Here is a 21,060-nt window from a genome sequence, read left to right as displayed (position 1 = left end):
AGCAGCTTCCTCTTTACTATGTTGAAGCATTGGGTAACTAGCTGTTTCTCAGTAAGTGTGGATGTAGGTCTTTTGTCCATCCATAGTCCCCGCATACGTTTCATATATCCCCTCTCATTAGGTCTGCTGTTGTAGTAGCATTCCATCAATTCCAGGTTCTCTTGTCTCGTCCATGAATGGTTTGTTCCATATATATATTAAATGCTCTAACTACTAATGGTTTTTCCCTCTCTAAATCTCTTTGTTAGCTGCTTTGTCAGTAGTAAGTAAAGTTGCAATATTTACATAGTGTAGGTTTTAATATGCTTAATTTACTGCTTATGCCTGTAATTGTTTTAGAAAGTTTCTGTTAATTGCTTTTTGTTCACTCAGCACAAATTGTAATAGAAATAACCACTGTTTGTTTAAATTTGCAATTTTTTGTTCTAATGTAAAAAGAGCTGTCAAAGTGAAGAAGAGGAAGAAGAGGATGAAGAAAAAGAGAAGACATTTGAGGTGAGAGTTTAAACTACCTTTCCACACTGAGTGAAAGCACAGAACATCATTTTAACAAGAGCCTGATAGGAGAGATGCAATGACAATAGCAGTGTGGGAGGATATGGAGAAGTTTTGCTATATTATTTATATAATAGCAGATCAATGTATCAACACAAATTTCTGGAACCAGAAAAGCTATAGAATAGGCTAGCAAGCTATCTGCATCAAGCTCAAATTTCTAATCCGTTACACTTAAGGCTTTGCCTGAATCTGCTCCTGCCTATTTTTAGGCTTGGAAAGATTAGATTTTTATCTGTAAATGTGAGTAAACATCAAGTCACATGCACAAACTGTTGAAAAAATATTTTCATCAACAATAACAGAAATTTACAGATAGGTAAAGAATGAAAAATGCTGCTTGAGAGCTTAATAGAGTTTGATTTTAAGTTATTTACTTTGTTTTGACAATTTGTGTTTCAATGGTTATAAATCTTTAATATTTTGAAACTCATTGTCTATTGTCTGATTTCTGTCTGTCTGATTTCCCCCAGAGTTTCCTGCAACTGTGAAAATGTAAATAGAAAAAAATTGAAAAAATGCTAAAAAATAAACATCATCAGACAAAATTATTAAAAAAAAAAATTAATTCTGCCAGCCGAGGTATATTTTGTTTTCATTTCTTCTTACTTTCCCTTCTGTTGACCCTGCTGTACCTCACACCTCAACGCTCCCTTAGTTTCCTTCTCCCACTGTCATCTTTTTGCCGTCTTCCATGCTGCCTCTAATACCTGGAGCAGTTTAATCTCTTGGAGCATCATGCAGCCATCCTTATTTCATTAATCTCTCTATCAAATACATTTATTCTACATAATTTATCAGTTAATCTAGCAATGAAAGGAGTATTCACGGCTATTATCATGAACATGAAGTCATGGCTCCATGCATCAGGGTTCCCAAGGGAGGTCCAGAATACCATTGAAGACCTCCTCTTCGATGAATCACACCTGTTCAACCTCTTTTCAGTGGATAAGTCCCTCCGTGAAGGATTCCAGGGCTACCCTCCATTCGCTGGGGATATACATGCTTGCCCCAAGAGGAAGTTTCACCGCCCATCGCTCAAATCTAGATATGTGGCTCAGCAGTTTTTCCACCAAAGTCCCTATGAACCACCACATAAGAGACAGAGGGTTCAAACGTCCCATTTTCCTACACCATCTGTAACAGGCTGAACACCTCAATTTCAGCCCCCAGCTCAGTGTTGTTATTGACAGGTTCTTAAGAGCTGCAAAACATTAAGCCCAACACCTCAACCCCCTCACACTATTTGGAGTCGTTTAGCACTCCTTTTAAACACCTGGAGTGCAGTAACAATGGAAAAGTGGGTGCTGTACATCACCCACTTTGGCTAAACAGTAGAGTTTGCATCCCTACTTCCTCCAAAACACCCGTCCTCACTCGCCTTTGGGGACCACTCTCATGAGAGTATTCTCAAACAAGAAGTGACAGTACTGTGATGAGCAATAAAATACATCCCTTCTCAATACCAGGAAAAGGTTTTACTTCAGCTACTTCCTGATACCCAAAAGAGAAGAATGGTTGGAGACCAATCCTCGACCTCTGCCATCTCAACCACTTCATTCACAAACTCAGATTTCACATGCTCCAATTGGCAGCTATAATTCCATCTCTAGAAAAGGGCATGTGGTTCATGGCTCTCGATATGAAGGACAAGTACTAGACATTCATCCTGCCCACAAATGCTTTCTTAGATTGATGGTAGGCAACAAAAGTCAAACGAGATTGTGGCAGATCTGAAGTCAGCAAGATATTACTCTGTTATTCTGGACTGCACACCTGACATCAGCCATATGGAGCAAATGACTTTAATGGTGCGTTTTGTAACAACACAGAACCTAGTGAAAATGTCCCTGCAATGGTGACTGTCAGAGCATTTTGTAGAATTATGACACTGATGATACTACAGGAGCTGATACGACAAATGTCTTCTCAAAAAGCTGGAAGATACGGGAATGCGATCAGGGGCACTCTAAGCCCAAGGGCGCTCTGCACGCCGCAAGGCAGCAGGCAGGCTGCCCTTGGCAGCTTGCCTCAGAGGGTCGCTGTCCCGCGGCTTCGGTGGACCTCCCAAGGCGGCCTGCGGAGGTCCACCAAAGCCGCAGGACCAGTGGACCCTCCGCAGCAAGCGCGGAAGCAGCTTCCTCGCATGCTTGGGCAGCAGAATTTCTAGAGCCACCTCTGATTGCGATAGCTGACATGAGAATCAGGCTACGATAATAGGGCCAACATGACAGGAAAGACAGTGGAGTGCAGACACAGATCCGAGAATTAAAACCCGAGCTTTTTTTGTCCATGCCATTTCATGTCATTGAACTTGGTGGTCACGATGCAGCATCACCTCTAGTGAGGCTGCTGAATTTTTGAGTAATCAAAGCATCTGTGTATTTTTCTCTGCATCAACTCACGATGCAATTTTGAAGCAACATCATAGAACATCCTCTGACACTGAAACCACTGAGTGCACCATGTGGAAAGTCGAGTGGAGGCGATAAAGCTACAAACCAGGGCCGTCCAGAGGATTCAGGTCTTTGTGGATTCAGTGGTGGTCTTCTTGGAGAGGACCGCACCGAAGAATAAGTAGCGCGGTAGAGCAACCTATTGTCGCCAATTGCGGCTTTTTTTCCCCGCCGCTTGCAGTGCTTGTACTCACCGGCCGGCATTCCAAGCTTCACAGCACTCAGTGGGCAGGTCCTTCACTCTCTCTGAGTCCTCGCCCTGCACCTGAAGGTATGCGCTCCGAAGACCGATGAAGTGGAAGGGCCCACCGCCAAAGTGGCTGCCAAAACCTGGGCAGCTGTGCAGGCCCCCGCAGGCCCAGGGCTCTGGAGCAAATGCCCCAACTGTCCCTCCCCCTGGGTGGATCCTCGTACAAACCAAATTGGGAAGATAGATGAAGCCGATAAGTGCATTGATGGAGGATGAGTGCTATGACAGGAAGATGGAGAACAGTGGCAGAGGGAATGAGAATCACCAGAAACAACATAACTTCATTTCGTGTGGCTTAGCACCGTGGCATGGACATTACTGTTTGAAATAAAATGTTTGAAGTAAGAGACGCCAAGGTGTGAACCTTGATTATCTGGAACACTGGAACAACTGGACAAGCAAAGTCAACCTACAGCTCTACTGGTCAGATGAAGGATTCAAATGTTCTGAAGGAGGCGGCAGAAAGTTGGCAGAGGAACTTCACACTTGAAGCTATTCCACCTTAGCAAAATACAAGAGTCACCGAAGAAGACATTTTGATATCGAGCATTGGAAATCACTAAGAGACCGCTGAACAACAATCAAAGTTTAAATTCCTTTAACCAGGTGTCTAGATTGTGCAATACAAGTCAGCATTGAAGAATGTTCATGCAGCTGCAAGGAACATCAGCAGTCCGAATTGGGATGTTGTAATGATATTCCAAACTCCTCACTGTACCTGAAGAAGACCCTACACCACAATGCAAGCACACTAGAGATAAGGTTGTGACCACACGATGACATGCACGATATTGATGCGAGTGATTTTGAGATGAGCTAAAGCCTTTGCAAGATACATGTCAGCAGGATCAACTCCAAAGACTCGGCTGAAATATGGCAACACAAATAAGATGCATCACACTCTTCCAAATGCTTGTTGCTCTGCGCATACTTCTAACACTTCCTGTAACAGTTGCCAGTGGAGAACGCAGCTTTTCCAAGCTGAAGTTAATAAAAACACATCTCTGCTCCACAATGACATAGGAGAGGCTGGTTGGCCTTGCAACCATCTCAATAGAGCATGAGCTGGCCCAGACTGTGGACCTTCAGGAAGCAGTTCAGATCTTTACAACCAAGAAGGCACGGAAAGCACCACTTTGATTATTCAAACAGATGAAAATGCCAGTGTTTACTATGCAGACAAGAAAAGTTACATTTGCTGTGCAGACGTTTGAAAGTTAAGTGTTACTTAACATTTATGAACAAGGCATTTTAAGTTTTCCTTTATTGAGGTAGGTAGCAGAGCAGTACCATGAGAGGAGTAGAACAGGAAGAAGGCAGAATTGAGACCTTTCAAAGTTTGGGCATCATTTGAGCTCCTCGCCTCAGGTGCCAAAATGTTGTGGGCCAGTCCTGCCAAGATATTCTCAGTAGTAGCAGCCCACATCAGAGATCATTATCTCAATGACTGGTTCCTTGTTGCCAAGTCCTGCCAGGAAGCCTATGCATCCCCTTCCAGGATGCTACACCTCCTCTCTTCACTGGGAGTCAGAATGAATGTTAAAAAAAATCTGTTCTCACCCCCACATAATCTCTGGACTTCATTAGGGCAACTTTATATTCTGTCACTGCAAGACTGTACCTGCCCAAGGACAGGTTCCAGCCCATGAACAATATCATAACTCATGTCACGGGCAACCTTTGACTACTCATCAAGACATGTCTGTCCCTCTTAGGTTATATGGGTTTGTGCACTTACATCATCCCATTCGCAGGACTCCACATTCATTGCCTTCAAATTTGGCTGTGGTCAGTATAGTCTCCAAGCCGTCATTCTGTGAACCTCATAGTGATAGTTCCGACCAAGGTATTGTCTTCGCTAATATTGTGGACAAATCCTCATTGGGTATGCGTGGGCATCCTTTTTCCCCTTTCCTATCTGGCCAGGACCATTATTACAGACGCATCCCTATTAGATTGGGGAGCCCACAACAGCCACACAGCACAATGTGCCTGGACATCTTGAGAATCCAGGATGCATGTCAATATCCTGAAGTTTTGAGCAGTCCAGAAGCCATGTGAGTCCTTTCTTCTGTTCATCTGCGCTCACCATGTCCTTATAATGTCAGACAACACTGTGACTGTCTTCTACATTAACAAGCAGGGGGGAGCAAGATCTGCCTTCCTATGTGCAGAAGCAGTCAGTCTCTGGAACTGGCTTATCAGCAATGAAATCACCCTATTGGCAACTTACCTTCAAGGGAAGCAACATGTCTGCTGAGGGAATCTGCAAGCACATTTTGCAATTGACCACGAGAGGGAGCTCCAGGACTCGGCACTGCATAGTATTTTCACTCAGTGGTGGCCCCCAACCAGGGATCTGTTCAGCTCTCAAGTGAACAGGAAATGCACGACATATTGCTTCAGAGGAGCACTAGGTCACCACTCCCAGGGTGACACTGCTTCATCCTTGGTTGGACCAGTTCAGTTGTGCCTTCCATCCACTAGCACTTCTGTCAGAAGTTTTACATACAATCCACCAGGACAGAGCATGGGGCATCCTCATTGCCCGCTTCTGGCCCCACCGGTTCTAGTTTCCCAAATCCTATGGATGTCATCTGGATCACCAATCATCCTATCCCAGTGACAATGGCAAGCTCAAGCATCCCAATCTGTGTACACTCCACCTCAGGGCTTGGTATTTGGATATGCATCATCCTTAGAACATTCATGCTCCACAGCCATATGAGAGATCCTCTGTAACAGTAGAAAGAACTCTACCACCAAATGTTACCTAGCTAAATGGAAGCACTCCTCTTCTTGAGCATTCTAAAGAGGCATTCTCCCAGAGACTACAAATATTTCTCTCATCTTGGGCTACATCTTATCTTTGAAAATGTTTGTCCATCAGCTCCTTGCAAGACCACTTGGCGATGATCAGTGCATTCTATCCAGCTTCTCAGGGCTACTCAGTCTTTGCACATTCAGTGACCAATAGATTCTAGAAAGGCCTAATAAAAACCTTCCCACCTACTCAGAAGCCTACTCCCCAGTGGGACCTGAATCTTGTTCTTTCAATACTCCCAAGTCATCCTCCAGCGCTTTGAGCCTTTAGCTACTCGCTCCATGTCCCTCCTTTCCATAACATCTTGTAGCCATCAACTCAGCAAGAAGAGTTGGTGAACTTGGAGCAATGATGGCAAATCCTCAACACACTGTATTCCATAAGGATAAGGTTATTAATGTCTACACTCCAAATTCATCTCTTAAGTAGTTTAGGAATTTCAGGCTAACCAATTCATTGACTTACCTGTGTTCTTCCCAAAACTGCATGCTTCTGCAGAGGAACAAAGACTCCACTTCCTCAATGTTTGGCAAGCCTTGGCCTTTTATTTGCAGAGAACAAAACCAACAAAACCAACCAATAAATCCTTGAGACTGTTTCTATAATAGAAAGTCAGAAGGCACAGCATCTCCACCCAGAGAAGCTCCAAATGCATCTCTGGCTCCATTCTACTCTGCTCTCAGCTTTTAAATCTCCCACCCCCTATGGGGTAAAAGCTCATTCCACCAGAACACAAGCAACAACTATGGCTTCTCTTCAGGAGGGTACCACTCCTGGACATCTGAAAAGCGGCCACATGGGGCTCCAATCACACATTTGCAAGACATTATGCCCTGGTGCAGGACTCTTCTGCTGATGCCTCTTTTGAGATGGCAATATTCTGCTCAGCCCTACTGTCTGCATCGTTGCACCCTCCTCCTACCCACAGTGGAATACAATAGGGACCATCACTCAAAGAGAAGGAGGTTACTTATCTGTAACTGGAGGTTCTTTGAGATGTGTGGTCCCTATCTGTATTCCACTACCTGCCCTTTTCCCCCTGTGGTGCACATACGTAACCCACAGTAAAAGCAGCAGAGAATCCTGTGGCACCTTATAGACTAACAGACGTTTTGGAGCATGAGCTTTCGTGGGTGAATACCCACTTCGTCAGATGAATGTAGTGGAAATTTCCAGGGGCAGGTATATATATGCTAGCAAGCAAGCTAGAGATAACGAGGTTAGTTCAATCAGGGAGGATGAGGCCCTGTTCTAGCAGTTGAAGTGTGAAAACCAAGGGAGGAGAAACTGGTTCTGTAGTTGGCAAGCCATTCACAGCTTTGTTCACCCTGAGCTGATGGTCAAATTTGCAGATGAATTGAAGCTCAGCAGTTTCTCTTTGAAGTCTGGTCCTGAAGTTTTTTTGCTGCAGGATGGCCACCTTAAGGTCTGCTATAGGTGTGCCAGGGAGGTTGAAAGTGCTCTCCTACAGGTTTTGTGATATGCCGTTCCTAATATCTGATTGTGTCCATTTTTCCTTTTCCGGAGAACTGCCAGTTTGGCCGATGTACATAGCAGAGGGGCATTGTGGCATATGATGCGTATATTACATTGGTGGACGTGCAGGTATGAAACCGGTGATGATGTGGCGGATCTGGTTAGGTCCTGTGATGGTCGCCGGTGTAGATATGTGGGCAGAGTTGGCATCGGGGTGTTTGCATGGATTGGTTCCTGAGCTAGAGCTACTATGGTGCAGTGTGCATGCTGTGAGAAACGTTTCAGGTTGGCAGGTTGTCTGTAGTTTAGACAGCTTACCGCCTTCTTTGTAGAGAGGTGAAGTGAGTAATGTAGATCTCCTGTCTTATTTTAGTGAAGTCTGTTTTTTTGACACCATCAGCTCAGGGTTGAACAAGACTGTGAATGGCTTGCCAACATACAGAACCAGTTTCCCCTCCCTTGTTTTCACACCTCAACTTCTAGAACAGGGCCTCATCCCCCTATTGAACTAACCTCGTTATCTCTACTTCCTGCTAGCATATATATACCTGCCCCTGGAAATTTCCACTACATTCATCTGATGAAGTGGGTATTCACCCACGAAAGCTCATGCTCCAAAACGTCTGTTAGTCTATAAGGTGCCACAGGATTCTCTGCTGCTTTTACAGATTCAGACTAACACGGCTACCCCTCTGATACGTAACCCACAGTGGAATACAGATAGGGACCACACATCTCGAAGAACCTCCAGTTAGTAAGTATCCTCCTCATTTGGAATTTCTGCTGGTGGTGCTGTTTAATTATTTGTAGTAAGATAGTGACTAGAGGCCCCCACTGTAATCATAGCCTCATTGTGCTAAATATTGTATAAATGCATAATAAGAGAGATTATCAGAGCCAGGAATCTACAGACTCAGTGCAGTGCAGTGCCCTATCCATTAGTTCAATGCCCTATCCACACAGCCTCTCCAATACTCTTCAAATCATATAATTCACTTACAGCAATTTTCATATAATTGTTGAATCAAAATGTAATAGTATACCAATCAGTCAGGCTTTATTGCTTAAACCAACATTGTAACTGATTTGAATATTAGTTATGTACTAATATTGGATATACCTAACAAATAAACACAAGTAGATTGAAATAGATGTACTCAATACAAGTAAATCACAAAAATACACAATAATTTGGATTGTAAAAACTGCTCCATTAAAGAGATTCGAACATGCAGACTACAGGAAGGAAGCAGCAGTATGAGGGGAAGAACTGGTTTAGGAAGCGGCATCTAGGAATGGTAAAGATTCTGCAGGAAGAGGGAGGTGGCTTTAATCATATATTTCCCAACCTTTAATAAAGTTCAGATTATTTTAAAGGCTGAGAAAACATAAAGGTCACTTCTTATTTCACTTTAGAATCATGGAAGGTTAGGGTTGGAAGAGCCCTCAGGAGTCATCTAGTCCAACCTCCTGCTCAAAGCCAACTTCTAATTTTGATGATCACATTTGGCACAAGCACACAGATCTATAGTCAACAAAATCCATCCTTCAGATTCAGACAGTGTTGCCTATTTTAAATTTTCTTGTTGCTGAATATTTTCCACCCTCTTGTAGAGGAGGTGTACAGGTGAGGAATAGATGAATTAAGGAACAGCAAGTTTAAAGAGTAAAAACACTGTGTATAACCAACTCTTCTTTAAACAAGGGAGCAGTTTGAGAGAGAAGCCTATCTTCTGGCCACTTGGTGCATTATGGATCAGATTTTGTGGTCCAGCCAAGCTCTGCCTGAGTGCCGCTAATCTGACTCTGAAGCCATACTGGTCATGCTGTATGTACATGCAAATAGTGTATTCATTGTGGTGTTTGTTTCCAAACTCAGGAGAAAGAAATGGAAAAGCAGAAAACTCTATATCAGCAAGCTCGTCTGCACGATCGTGGAGCTGCTGAGATGGTTCTTCAGATGATTAGTGCAAGCAAAGGTAAAGTTCTGTGAAGTATTTAAATTATGTTAAACCTATATGCAATTATATAAATATATCAGCTTACTAATTGCATGGTATATAATAAATCAAAATTAAATGCATATTATGAACTACATTAGGTAGTCTCTGTTCTGTTTTTCCAATCTAATCAGTTATGTTAGCACAGATTTTAATTATTATATGATTGTTTTGACAGGTGAACTGGGCCCCATGGTTATTGAAACATTAAAACTTGGCATTGCCATTCTAAATGCTGGTAATACCTTAGTTCAGCAGGTAATAATATTTAACTTTTACAAGCCTTCTCTTTGTAAAGGAAGCATATTATTTTGAGAAATGTAGTTTATTACTACTGTTCTTATGCTCGGAAGAGTCTGGTTAATTTTAGATTAGATGGCAAAAAATGGGAGGAGTAATAGTCTGGCTGGTTGAACAGTTAGATACATATTAGCATGATTAAGGCTAGAGCAAACTACATTTTAATAAGAGCAAGATCAAATATATTACTGGCTAGTTTTGTCAATATGACAATGATAATTTGGCAAATTGTCAAATTATGATGATTTTTATGTAGTTTTTCCTAAATTTCTCTCTCCTCTAGAAAATGTTAGATTACCTTAAAGAGAAGAAGGATGCTGGATTTTTTCAGAGTCTCTCTGGCTTAATGCAGTCTTGCAGGTAAAAGCACAAACCATGTTGTTACAGCTTTAGTAGCATCTAGGTTGGTGACTAATTGCTTAGAGTTGGTGCATTTTGAAGGTTGGATTACAGCAATCGACAGCTGAGCTGGGAATTGATCTAGAGGGAATTGTATTTGTGGATCTTAGGCACTTAAGAAGAGTAAGTTCATCTGTGGAATATTCTTCCAAGAGAAAAGAAAGCGTAGGCTGACCTTGTATTTCTTAGCAAGCACATGTAAGAGTAATACAGCATTTAGTAGGTTTTAGCTCAGTGGTGATCTGCAATGACAGTAGTGCCTGTTGCCCATGTGTGTCTTTCTGGGCAATAGTAAAAACAAAGTTCATTTGAAGACAGACTATAAAAGACACTGGAAACAATATGCTAGTGTTTCAGTTTTTGGTTTTAATAATATCACTGAATAAAAACAAGTGCATGTGTCACTGTGAAACTAAATGAACTACACTAGCTAAAAAATTTTAAATGTATTCAGATTAGAGAAATACAGTTATTTCACCAGTGTACAGAGAGTGGTTACCATCTTCTGTTCTGGGAAATGAGTTTTGCTGTATTAGCAATAAAAATTATTCCTGGGGGAATTCTGCGCCATTGCACATGCACAGAATTTATGACCCCCACAGATTTCTTTGCTTCCCCACAGAAAAATGACTTTTTGATGAGGAAGCAAAGGGAGGCCACAAGAGCTGTCATGCGACCCTCTCTAGCAGTATGTTTTGGGTGCCCAGGACAGACGCCAGAGAGGTAAATCACTGTGGGGCAGAGAGCAGGACTTGGGAAGACCCGGCTGGTGGCTCCTATCCTATCGCGGGCTCAACTACTAGTCCTGGCTGGGATGTGGAGGTCAGAGCCAGATCAGACCACCCCCAGATTTCTCCCCAGCCGCAGAAAGCTCTGAAAATCCCCCATCCCGCTTCCTGCACCTATCATTCCTCCACTGCAGGGGCAGGTGTGCCTGTACAGGGAGCTGTTCCCCCATCCACCCAATCCCTTTGTCCAGACCCCTTCATACCCAGACTCTCCTGCTGAGTCTCACACACACATACCCTGCACTCAGAACCCCTTTGATGAGCCCCACTCACCCTGCAACTGGACCATTGCGACAAGCCACCCGCACCTGGATCCCCTCCCCACCAAGCCCCAACCAGATGCAGCTGGATCCACACCCCACTGAGCCCCACTCCCCCAGTATCTGGACCCCACCATTGAGCCCCCCACAGTCAATCCCCCACCGTCAATCCCCCACCATGCTCTGTCCCCCCCACACCCAGACCCCCTGCTGAGCCCCAACCAACTTCATCTGGACCCCCCTGCAGAGTCCCATACCATTGCACCCAGAACCCCCCAACAAGCTCTCACACCCAGATCCACCACTGAGCAGCCTGCACCAAGATTGCCCCACACAGAACTCTCTCAACCCACACCTGGACCCCCCACACTAAGCCCCTGAACACTTGGATCCTGCCTTGCTGAGGTCCTGTGGTGTTTCTGGAGCAGACCCAGTCCTTGTGCTATGTCAGGGTTGGGTGCAGCCTCACCACTGAGTCCCTGTCCCGGGGGAAGGGGCCAGGGAGCTACACAGTGATCTCCCGCCTCTGTGCAGCCAGTGGCCTGTGCTCCCCAATTCCATGCTGGAGCCTCCAGATTTCTTTGACAAAATTTGCAGAATTTTAAAATATTGTGTGCAGAATTTTTAATTTTTTGGTGCAGAGTGCCGTCGAGCAGAAAATCAATCTTTGAATACATTTTGACCTTGCAAGACAATTAGACTCTCAACAGGTTCCTTTTAAATGATAACAGTTTGGTAGAAACCATACAAATGAGAAATAAAGTGAACTCAAATTATGACCGTTTGAGGGGGGAGGGTAATGGGACAGGATTGAATCAATATTTTGTGTTCCTTTTCTCTTCTACATATAGGTATGTAACTCATCTTGATATTAATGGTAGTAATAGGTGTATATCAAGAGGAGATTTAAACCTGTATCTTTTCAGAAACGGACACTGGACCTATATCCCCCTCCAAACCTTTTTATTTAAAACATGTTTCATTTTATATATACAAGTCTGTGTGTATCACAATGGGTAAAACATGTGGGTCAAGGCTTCCAGAGAGTTCATAGAGGAAATTAATTTTGCCGTTACATACAGCAGCAGAACTTTCTCAGTTTTCTGTGCTTTGTTAAAAGTGTTCTTGACTTGAATGCATTTGAGAGACAGAATAAAGCAGAAGGCCTTGGAATGGTTACTGAAGAAGGAACTCGTAAGTATAATGAATAAAACCCATTTAATTCAAGTAACAATTAAACAGTTTATTATGCTTCCTTCTAAAACTGGAATTTTCAGAGCTGTTTTAGCACATTGCTCTCTTTATTGATAGCCTCATTAAAATTAGGATTAGATTAGTCTTTTTAACATGGTTAATGTTTATTAAAATTCTAGCAGTAAATATTTGAACAGAAATTATCATGTAACTTACAATTTGCTTATCCTGTATTTTTATTATTTTTCTCTGATCCACAGTCATCGTTCGTGAGCGTGGTACGTTTGGGTTTTCAGCTTTTGATGCTATTGTGTGTTGCAAATACAGAAAGAAATCTTCTTTAATTGCATCTTCCCAGACATCCTTTAGGTTTAGTTTTATGGTCTGCAGCAGGTTGCGTGTTGAGCTTGGACAAAGAGTTTGATGCTTAATTAAAGAAGTGTCTTTCATATTTAAGGCATGGTTTTATTGACAACTAACCATTTACTTATTAGAACTTTAGTCCAGTAGTTTTTACCATGAATGCATTGGAGTGCTAAATATTTTGGCTTTTGCTTTTTCTGTTTCATAATTTGTTTTATTATCATCTTATTTAAAATTACTTTAAAGCAGCTTACAGTATTTGCTTTTTATTAGAATCACTTATTTTGAAGGATGCTGTTTGAAGAATATATGTTTTGCATGTTTCATAATAAACAATGGTCATATTCATTGTACTATATATTTTCAAGGTGAGAAAGTGCTACAGAATGATGAGTTTACTCGAGATCTGTTTAGATTTTTACAGCTGCTTTGTGAAGGTCATAACAATGGTAAGTAGACTGGAATGAATTTTCAGGGAAGTGATTGTATTCAGGCTCTTAAAAGGAAGGACAGTAGTCCTTAGTATTAATGCTGTTCCAATTGACTTTCTGTTTTTTGCTAAAGGTAATCCAGTCAACGCTCTAAGCTAAAGTGGTTGTTCAAAATGTGACAAACCATGCAATCTAATCAACTTTCACTTTTTAACTAACAGTCATAATGACATTCCAGAATTTGTGCATCTCACCATTAATAGAAAGATGGATGGTAAAATAGTCACAAAAAAGTTTGTTATTTGTTTAAATTATATTTCAATAAAATGTCCAGAATCTTTGATAAGCATCAGTGCTTTTCAGTGTAGTGTATATGAGATGGTCTTTCACAATTAGTAGCTATAAGAGTAACTTTCCTCTTTAATATAGTGGAATAATCTCCTCCTGTTTTTTTGTTTCTTATACATACATATTTATCAAACACAAATTATTTGTGATTTCAGATTTTCAGAATTTCCTGCGTACTCAGATGGGCAACACTACAACAGTGAATATTATTATCAGCACTGTTGACTATCTCTTACGTCTTCAGGTAAAAAAACAAAACAAAACCAAAGACAAAACAAAGAATAAATTATTCCCCTCCCCTTGCACTTTTGTGAAGCTAACAAGAGGAGCAGCACTAGCTTTGTGTAGTCTTTGCACTGGGAGTATCACAAACATCACTTTGTGCCCACCCCTGTGCAGGTGAATCAGGAAGCTGCCTGCACCCTCTGCTCCCTCATCTGGTGCACATGCTCATGGCTGCACATATTTTGGATGGACTTAATTTCATTTGTGATTACTAGTGTGGTAATCCTGTATATGAAGTTGACCTGTAACTAACAGCTTTAATATTAAAGTGTACGCACTTGTTATCTTAATTTTTAAATAGCCCATAACTGTCAGATGTGCCTTTGTAAAACAACTGAGTGATAATGCATTTCAGTATTGATAACTGCAGAATACATAATTGGACAAAGTTGTATAACATTATTGTGGTTAGAAATAAAAGCACATAAAAATGTGAAATTCTATCTACCATTTCAATTTCTGTTGATGTGATACTGTATGGTAATTGCTGAATATATAATATGAGAGTGGAAATATATAATATGTTGTCATTTGTTCTTAGGAATCAATTAGTGACTTCTATTGGTACTATTCAGGAAAAAACATGATTGATGAATCTGGACAGCGTAACTTCTCTAAAGCTTTGGCTGTTACCAAACAGATTTTCAACTCACTTACAGAATATATCCAGGTAAATGGAAACCTGACACAGGATGTTCAAATTTCAATATTTACAGTAAATGTATTTACATATACACTGCCTGATCCTCAGCTGGTGTAAGTCGGCAATTGACATAGCTTCATCTTCATTGATTTGAACTGAGCTATGCTCAATTACATCAATTGTGGATCTGGTCCATAATGTGAAAATCTATAGATATTTTTGTGATTGTCTATATGCATAACATTCACAACATATGTGGTGATTATATTTTGGCAGACATTTTAGAATAACTAAATGGAAAATTGGACTTACTTCTTGGATTGCTCAACTAGGAGCCTTAAATAGAAAAAGTATTTCTTATCCCAATTGTCGCGTAAAGAAAATATGTGTTTTTCTTTATTTTTAGGGTCCTTGCATAGGTAACCAGCAGAGTCTGGCTCACAGTAGGCTGTGGGATGCAGTTGTTGGCTTCCTTCATGTCTTTGCTAACATGCAAATGAAACTCTCTAAGGTATTTTCACTTGTTCCAGAATTATCTATAGTGCATCTATATAAGCATACAATGCAATAAAATGTGCAGTGAAAGCTATAAGTCAATTAAGAGTATGGTCTCTGTTCAGTTGTGTATAGCATTCTTATTTTCATTACGTAACAGCCCTAAACTTAGATGATAGCCCTAGAAAAAACTTTTGGGCCTTCTGCTCTATGAATTATGATTCTCCTCCTGTGCTCAAGTGAGTCAGCTAACCTCTTAAACATGTCCACATACAGTGTGCTTCAGTTATCTCTTTAGACACATCATTCATTACCTAATTGCTCTTATATGGCTAAGGGACTTTTTTTTAATGGCCAGCCTACAAGTACCATGTTAATGAGTCTGAAGCTCCTTATTCAAAGCCACATTAAATAACATCTGGTGGTTTTTGCTTTTTTCAAAAGATTTCTCTCTGAAATTAGGTGCTTTCCATCAGTTGAGAACATACAAGTGGTGCATTTAAGTTCTACAGTTTTCTAAGATGTTTACCATTTTCAGCAATAGCTATGTAACAAGAAAGTGCATGAAAATGGTAAAATATCTCAGTATAATAGAAATTTTATATGGCATCCATCATATTTGCTTTAGATTTAAAAAAAAATACAGTAAAATGTTTTAAATAAATAGTAATATCCTCTTTTCACTGATAGGATATTTGCATTTATGTCAAAAAAGAACAGAACCGATTAGCATATTAACAATTTGCATTGTCATAATAGATGCAGGTTGTTTTTAAAGGTTTTTACGCGGGAATTCTGTACCACTGTGCATGAGCAGAATTTATGTTCCCCGCTGATTTCTTTGCTTCCCCGTAGAAAAAAGACTTTCTGACAGGGAAACAAAGGGAAGCTGCAAGAGCAGTCATACACCACTCCCTAGCAGTGCAGGTACATCGTTTCAGGCAGCCGGCAGAGAGGTAAATCACCACGAGGCTGGGGACACCCCACCCAGTGACTCCCACCCTGAGCCTGGAACAGCTGCTAGTCCCGCCTGGGCTGGAGGTAGGAGGGGACAGGACTTCCTCTTCCCCTACCAAGATGTGGTTGGGACTGTGTCAGACACAGACCCAAAAACCTCTCCCAGCTGCTGGAAGCTCGGTATCCTCTCCTGCCCCCATCACTCTTCAGCTGCAGGGGGAGGGGGTCACTTTAGGGGGAGCTGGTCCCCCAGCCACCCAATCCCTATGCATCCAGACCTCCCATACCCAGGCATCTCTGCCACGCCTCACCCCGTACACCCAGAATCCTCCATACCTGAACCCCACCCCATTGGACCTCAACCCCTGTATTTGGTGCTCCCCTGCATCCAGACCCCTGACTCAGAACCCCCACCCCTGCACCAAGATCACCCCCCACTAAGCTCCCTGCACTCAACCCCCTACACTGACAAGTTCCATACATCCTGAACCCCCACATCCAGATCCCCATGCTACTGACCCCCAACTAGCTGCACCCAGACCCCCACCCCACCAAGCCCCACTCCCCAGTACCTAAACTCTCTTACTGAGACCTCCACATGCAGACCCCTCCGCTGAGCCCCAACCACCTTCCCCTGCAGAGTCCCATTGCCCCTGTACCTGGAACAAACACCTCCCCCCTACAATGAGCCTATGTGCGTCCAGATACCCCCACACCTAGACCCTCCCCCACTGAGCTGCCTGCATCCAGATTATCCCACAAAGAATCCTCGCACCCCACAACTGGATCCCCCCGCACTAATCCCCTTCACACTTAGATCCTGCCTTGTTGAGTCTGCCTGCCCGCACCTGGTGCACCTGACACAGAGAGGCAGGGCCCAAGGGTGTTTCTGGGGCTGGGGCAGGCTCAGGCCTTATGCTGTGTCAGGCTCGGGTGCAGCCTCACCACTGACTCTGTGTCCTAGGGGTGGGGATGTGGGGGCTGCAGGGTGATCTCCCACCTTCGTGCAGCCAGTGGCCTGAGCTCCCCAATGCCATGTTGGAGCCTCTGCATTTATTTATTGACAAATAAAATGCAGAATTTTAAAATATTGTGTGCAGAATTTTTATTTTTTTGGCACAGAATGCCCTCAGGAGTAAAAGGTCCTACCAGCTTCCTCCCTCTCCAGAAGAGCTTTGGGGGAATGGGATTTTCCAATCCCCACACACACACAAAAATATTATTCCAAATTGCAAAAAAACTCAAAATTTTTCTCAGGAAGAAAGGACAAGAAAAATACCATTTGGAGGGAAATTAAATTTTTTTTGGCTTGTCAGCTTCTTGGTCTGCTCAGATGCTTGCCTGGTGGTCTGCTGAGGAGTCAAGGGTTCTGAGAAACCAAGCTTTCAAGAAACAAGGGAAGCGGGGGGGACTAGTATCTAGGACCCCAGGAGGGTGAGCCAGGCAGCTTGTTTGTCTGATTTTCATCAAAAGTTTCAATGGCATTGACTTGCTCCTACAGAACATTTTGATTTAATTAAATTAGTATTTTCAAATGGAAAATTTTCCATCAGACAGTTTTCAGCAAGTTTTACTCTGCAGTTTACTTCCCGCCTTTCTAAAAGTCCCATGTGTCACATTAGCCTTCCTTCCAGTTTAGGAAAGTGGGATGGAACTCTTTGAAACTCATCACTGTTGTTCTTAGATTGGCCTGAGTTGTTTCTGCAGAACAACATAAAGAGTTTGCCTGCTTTTAGGGAGCCAGAGACTCAGCATTTGAATGTGGAACTCTTGCATAGTGTTCAGAACAAATCACATAGCTAATGAACCAGCCCCTGTGTTACCAATGTGTAACCTTCAAGATTAACTAGTGTATTTTTATTGTATTTTGTATCTATATCTTCCTGGAGCTGAATTAAACTGACTTAACACTGACAAACACAAGCTATCCCAAAAGGTATAAAACACATAGTTTTACAGTATCAGAGAGGTAGCCATGTTAGTCTGGATCTGTAAAAGCAGCAAAGAGTTCTGTGGCACCTTATAGACTAACAGACATATTGGAGCACATGCATCCGACGAAGTGGGTATTCACCCATGAAAGCTCGTGCTCCAATATGTTTGTTAGTCTATAAGGTGCCATAGAACTCTTTGCTGCTTTCATAGTTTTACAGTTTTCTAAAGCCCGAATGCTTTTATATTTTTGAATAATGTCAATAATCATGTCATCTTCTAGTAATAAAAATATGAGCTTCGCAACTTCACCACTGCAGATTACCAAATTTTGTCACTTAGTGATTGAGCAAACGTAAAAAAAAAATCAAGATTACTTGATCACAAAATGTTGATTTATTTTGATAACTGTGATTTAGTTTTAGTTACTCATCTGTAACCTCACCCATGGATAAGCTGCTCCTCTTGCGCTCCTCCACCACCCAGTTTTGATGTAATCATTGATAAAAATGCTTTGATTGTCTCATAAACCAAATTGATTTGTATACAAGTATATGGTATGATGACAAGGAATTATAGGATGGGGAGAACTGGGAGAAAAACTGAGCTGGTGCCTCAGGGACCAGCCTAGATGTACATCCCCCACACAGGAGAAAAAAGAGCCACTGCTGACAGCCAGCAGCCACTTCCTTCACTTTAGAGGAGCAGCAATGCTTCTCACACTTACAGTCAGCATTCCTCTCCCTTTCTTGTACTCTCTTCCCCTTTGATCTGCATATAAACATCCTCATCACCGTGAATCTTGGGCAGAATTTTCAAACTTGGGTGCCTATCTTCCTAAAATTAGGCACCTAAATCCATATTGGTTCTGTTATATTAATTAATGTACTCTGGTATATTCTGTAAACATATTAAAGTTTTAGTAATATGAATCCTAATATATTGTGCTATGTTAGGGGGATGGATTTTTTTATGTGTATTCTCTCATATATGGATTAGCAAAATTAATAAGACTCTCTCTCACTAATAGTCTCCACTTCAGTAGTCCTCTGTACTTTATTACAACATACCCCAATGCTCACACATCTGCTCTAGTTGGGCACATTGTATTGTATGAGATTATTATAATATATCATAATAGAAATGACTGTGAACGATCCTGATGTGTCTGTGTTTACTAGGACTGTATGTGATAACCATTCCAAGTGCTGTTTCTTCCTGTTAAATGTATCTTTTCTCAATAAGAAAAAAATGTGTACACCATTTATGTTGCAGGATTCCAGTCAGATTGAATTACTTAAGGAATTGTTGGATCTCCTGAAGGATATGGTTGTGATGTTGTTGTCACTACTTGAAGGTCAGATCTATTTTTTATAATTATGTGTTATTACTTTCAGTGTTATGAAGCTGAGCTGGCACAATGCAATAATTAATCTTTCAGAATTGTTTTTTAATTGCATTTTTATTATGCCAGTGCAAAAAGCCATTTAGTGTTTATTAAAAATGTTTAAATGAGAATTATATAAGGGGCACATAATGTTGAAAGAGCAAGGACAATGCAGAAAAACATATTTACAAGAAAATTATGGATATTTAAGAATAAAATTGGAAAAGTGTTTTTTGGTAGTGTTTCTGAACATAAATATGAAATTAACTTATTTTTACATGTATTTATAGATCCAAATAATTTACTGTTTTAACATATAATGTAGGTAATGTTGTAAATGGGACTATCGGAAAACAGATGGTGGACACACTGGTAGAATCATCTAGCAATGTAGAAATGATCTTGAAGTTCTTTGACATGTTCCTCAAATTGAAAGACCTAACCAGCTCAGATGCTTTCAAAGAATATGATCCAGATGGTAAAGGCATCATCTCAAAGAAAGAATTCCAGAAAGCAATGGAAGGTCAGAAACAATACACACAGTCAGAACTTGAATTCCTGCTGTCCTGTGCAGAAGCTGATGAAAATGACATGTTTAATTATGTTGATTTTGTGGACAGATTCCATAAGCCAGCCAAAGACATTGGATTTAATGTGGCAGTCTTGTTAACTAACCTTTCAGAGCACATGCCAAATGATTCACGCCTTCGGTGCTTACTAGATCCAGCAGCAAGTGTACTTAATTACTTTGAACCTTACCTTGGCCGCATTGAAATAATGGGTGGAGCCAAGAAAATTGAAAGAGTTTACTTTGAAATCAGTGAATCCAGTAGAATGCAGTGGGAGAAGCCACAGGTGAAAGAATCCAAAAGGCAGTTCATATTTGATGTTGTAAATGAAGGAGGAGAACAAGAGAAAATGGAGCTCTTTGTGAATTTCTGTGAGGACACAATCTTTGAAATGCAGTTAGCATCTCAGATCTCTGAATCAGATTCAGCTGAACGACCTGAAGAGGAAGAAGAGGATGAGCCTTATTATGTAATGGAAGTTGGAGATGATGAGGAAGAAGAAAAATCTCTGGAATCAGCTTCAGCTTTTGCAATGGCCTGTGTTACAGTGAAGAGGAATGCTGCCCACTTTTTAAAAATGGTCACTTTAAGGAACCTTAGGAAACAGTACAGAAAGGTTAGAAAGATGACTATAAAGGAATTGGTGAAAGTGTTTTTCTCCTTTTTCTGGATGCTATTTGTAGGGTTATTCCAGTTGTTTTTCACCATCGTATGGGGGATTTTCCAGATTCTCTGGAGTACTGTGTTTGGGGGTGGCCTGGTTGAAGGAGCCAAAAACATCAAAGTTACTAAAATATTAGGGGACATGCCTGACCCAACACAGTTTGGAATCCATGATGATGTCATAGAAGCAGAGAAGGTTGAAGGCATTGATCATGGAATTAGAGTTGAATTTGTGCAGTTTGTGAAAGGTGAAAAAGGAGAAACAGACATAATGTCAGATATTTTTGGCATTCATGCAAAAAAAGAAGGTGGCTCAAAACATGGTCATGATGCTGGACTCGGTGATGTTGCAGAAATAGTTGGTACAGATACCCCTCTCTCTTTGGAAAGCACCATTCGTAGGAAAAGAAAAGCACAGGTAGGTGGAACAAATTTATTGCCCCTTACAGCAAAAATGTATTGTATAGTACTAAAAGTTCCAGTAA

At 41.5% G+C, this 21,060-nt stretch overlaps 1 protein-coding gene across 1 annotated transcript in view; it reads left to right on the top strand.

Annotated features, from left to right (window-relative positions):
- RYR3 (ryanodine receptor 3) overlaps positions 1-21,060 on the top strand; it is a 663,207-nt gene that overhangs the window by 576,084 nt on the left and 66,063 nt on the right. Inside the window, 12 exon segments of the mRNA XM_075065483.1 lie at positions 439-495; positions 9,441-9,540; positions 9,740-9,819; positions 10,145-10,221; positions 12,429-12,502; positions 12,763-12,780; positions 13,234-13,314; positions 13,800-13,888; positions 14,471-14,599; positions 14,979-15,083; positions 19,232-19,313; positions 19,669-20,993. Of these exon segments, the coding sequence (XP_074921584.1) occupies positions 439-495; positions 9,441-9,540; positions 9,740-9,819; positions 10,145-10,221; positions 12,429-12,502; positions 12,763-12,780; positions 13,234-13,314; positions 13,800-13,888; positions 14,471-14,599; positions 14,979-15,083; positions 19,232-19,313; positions 19,669-20,993 (2,217 nt within the window).

The sequence above is a fragment of the Chelonoidis abingdonii genome, chromosome 4 (genome assembly GCF_003597395.2).
Source record: "Chelonoidis abingdonii isolate Lonesome George chromosome 4, CheloAbing_2.0, whole genome shotgun sequence".
Lineage (NCBI taxonomy): Eukaryota > Metazoa > Chordata > Testudines > Testudinidae > Chelonoidis > Chelonoidis abingdonii.
The sequence above is the reverse complement of the archived record's forward strand: the minus strand, read 5'-3'. Positions and strand labels throughout refer to the sequence as shown.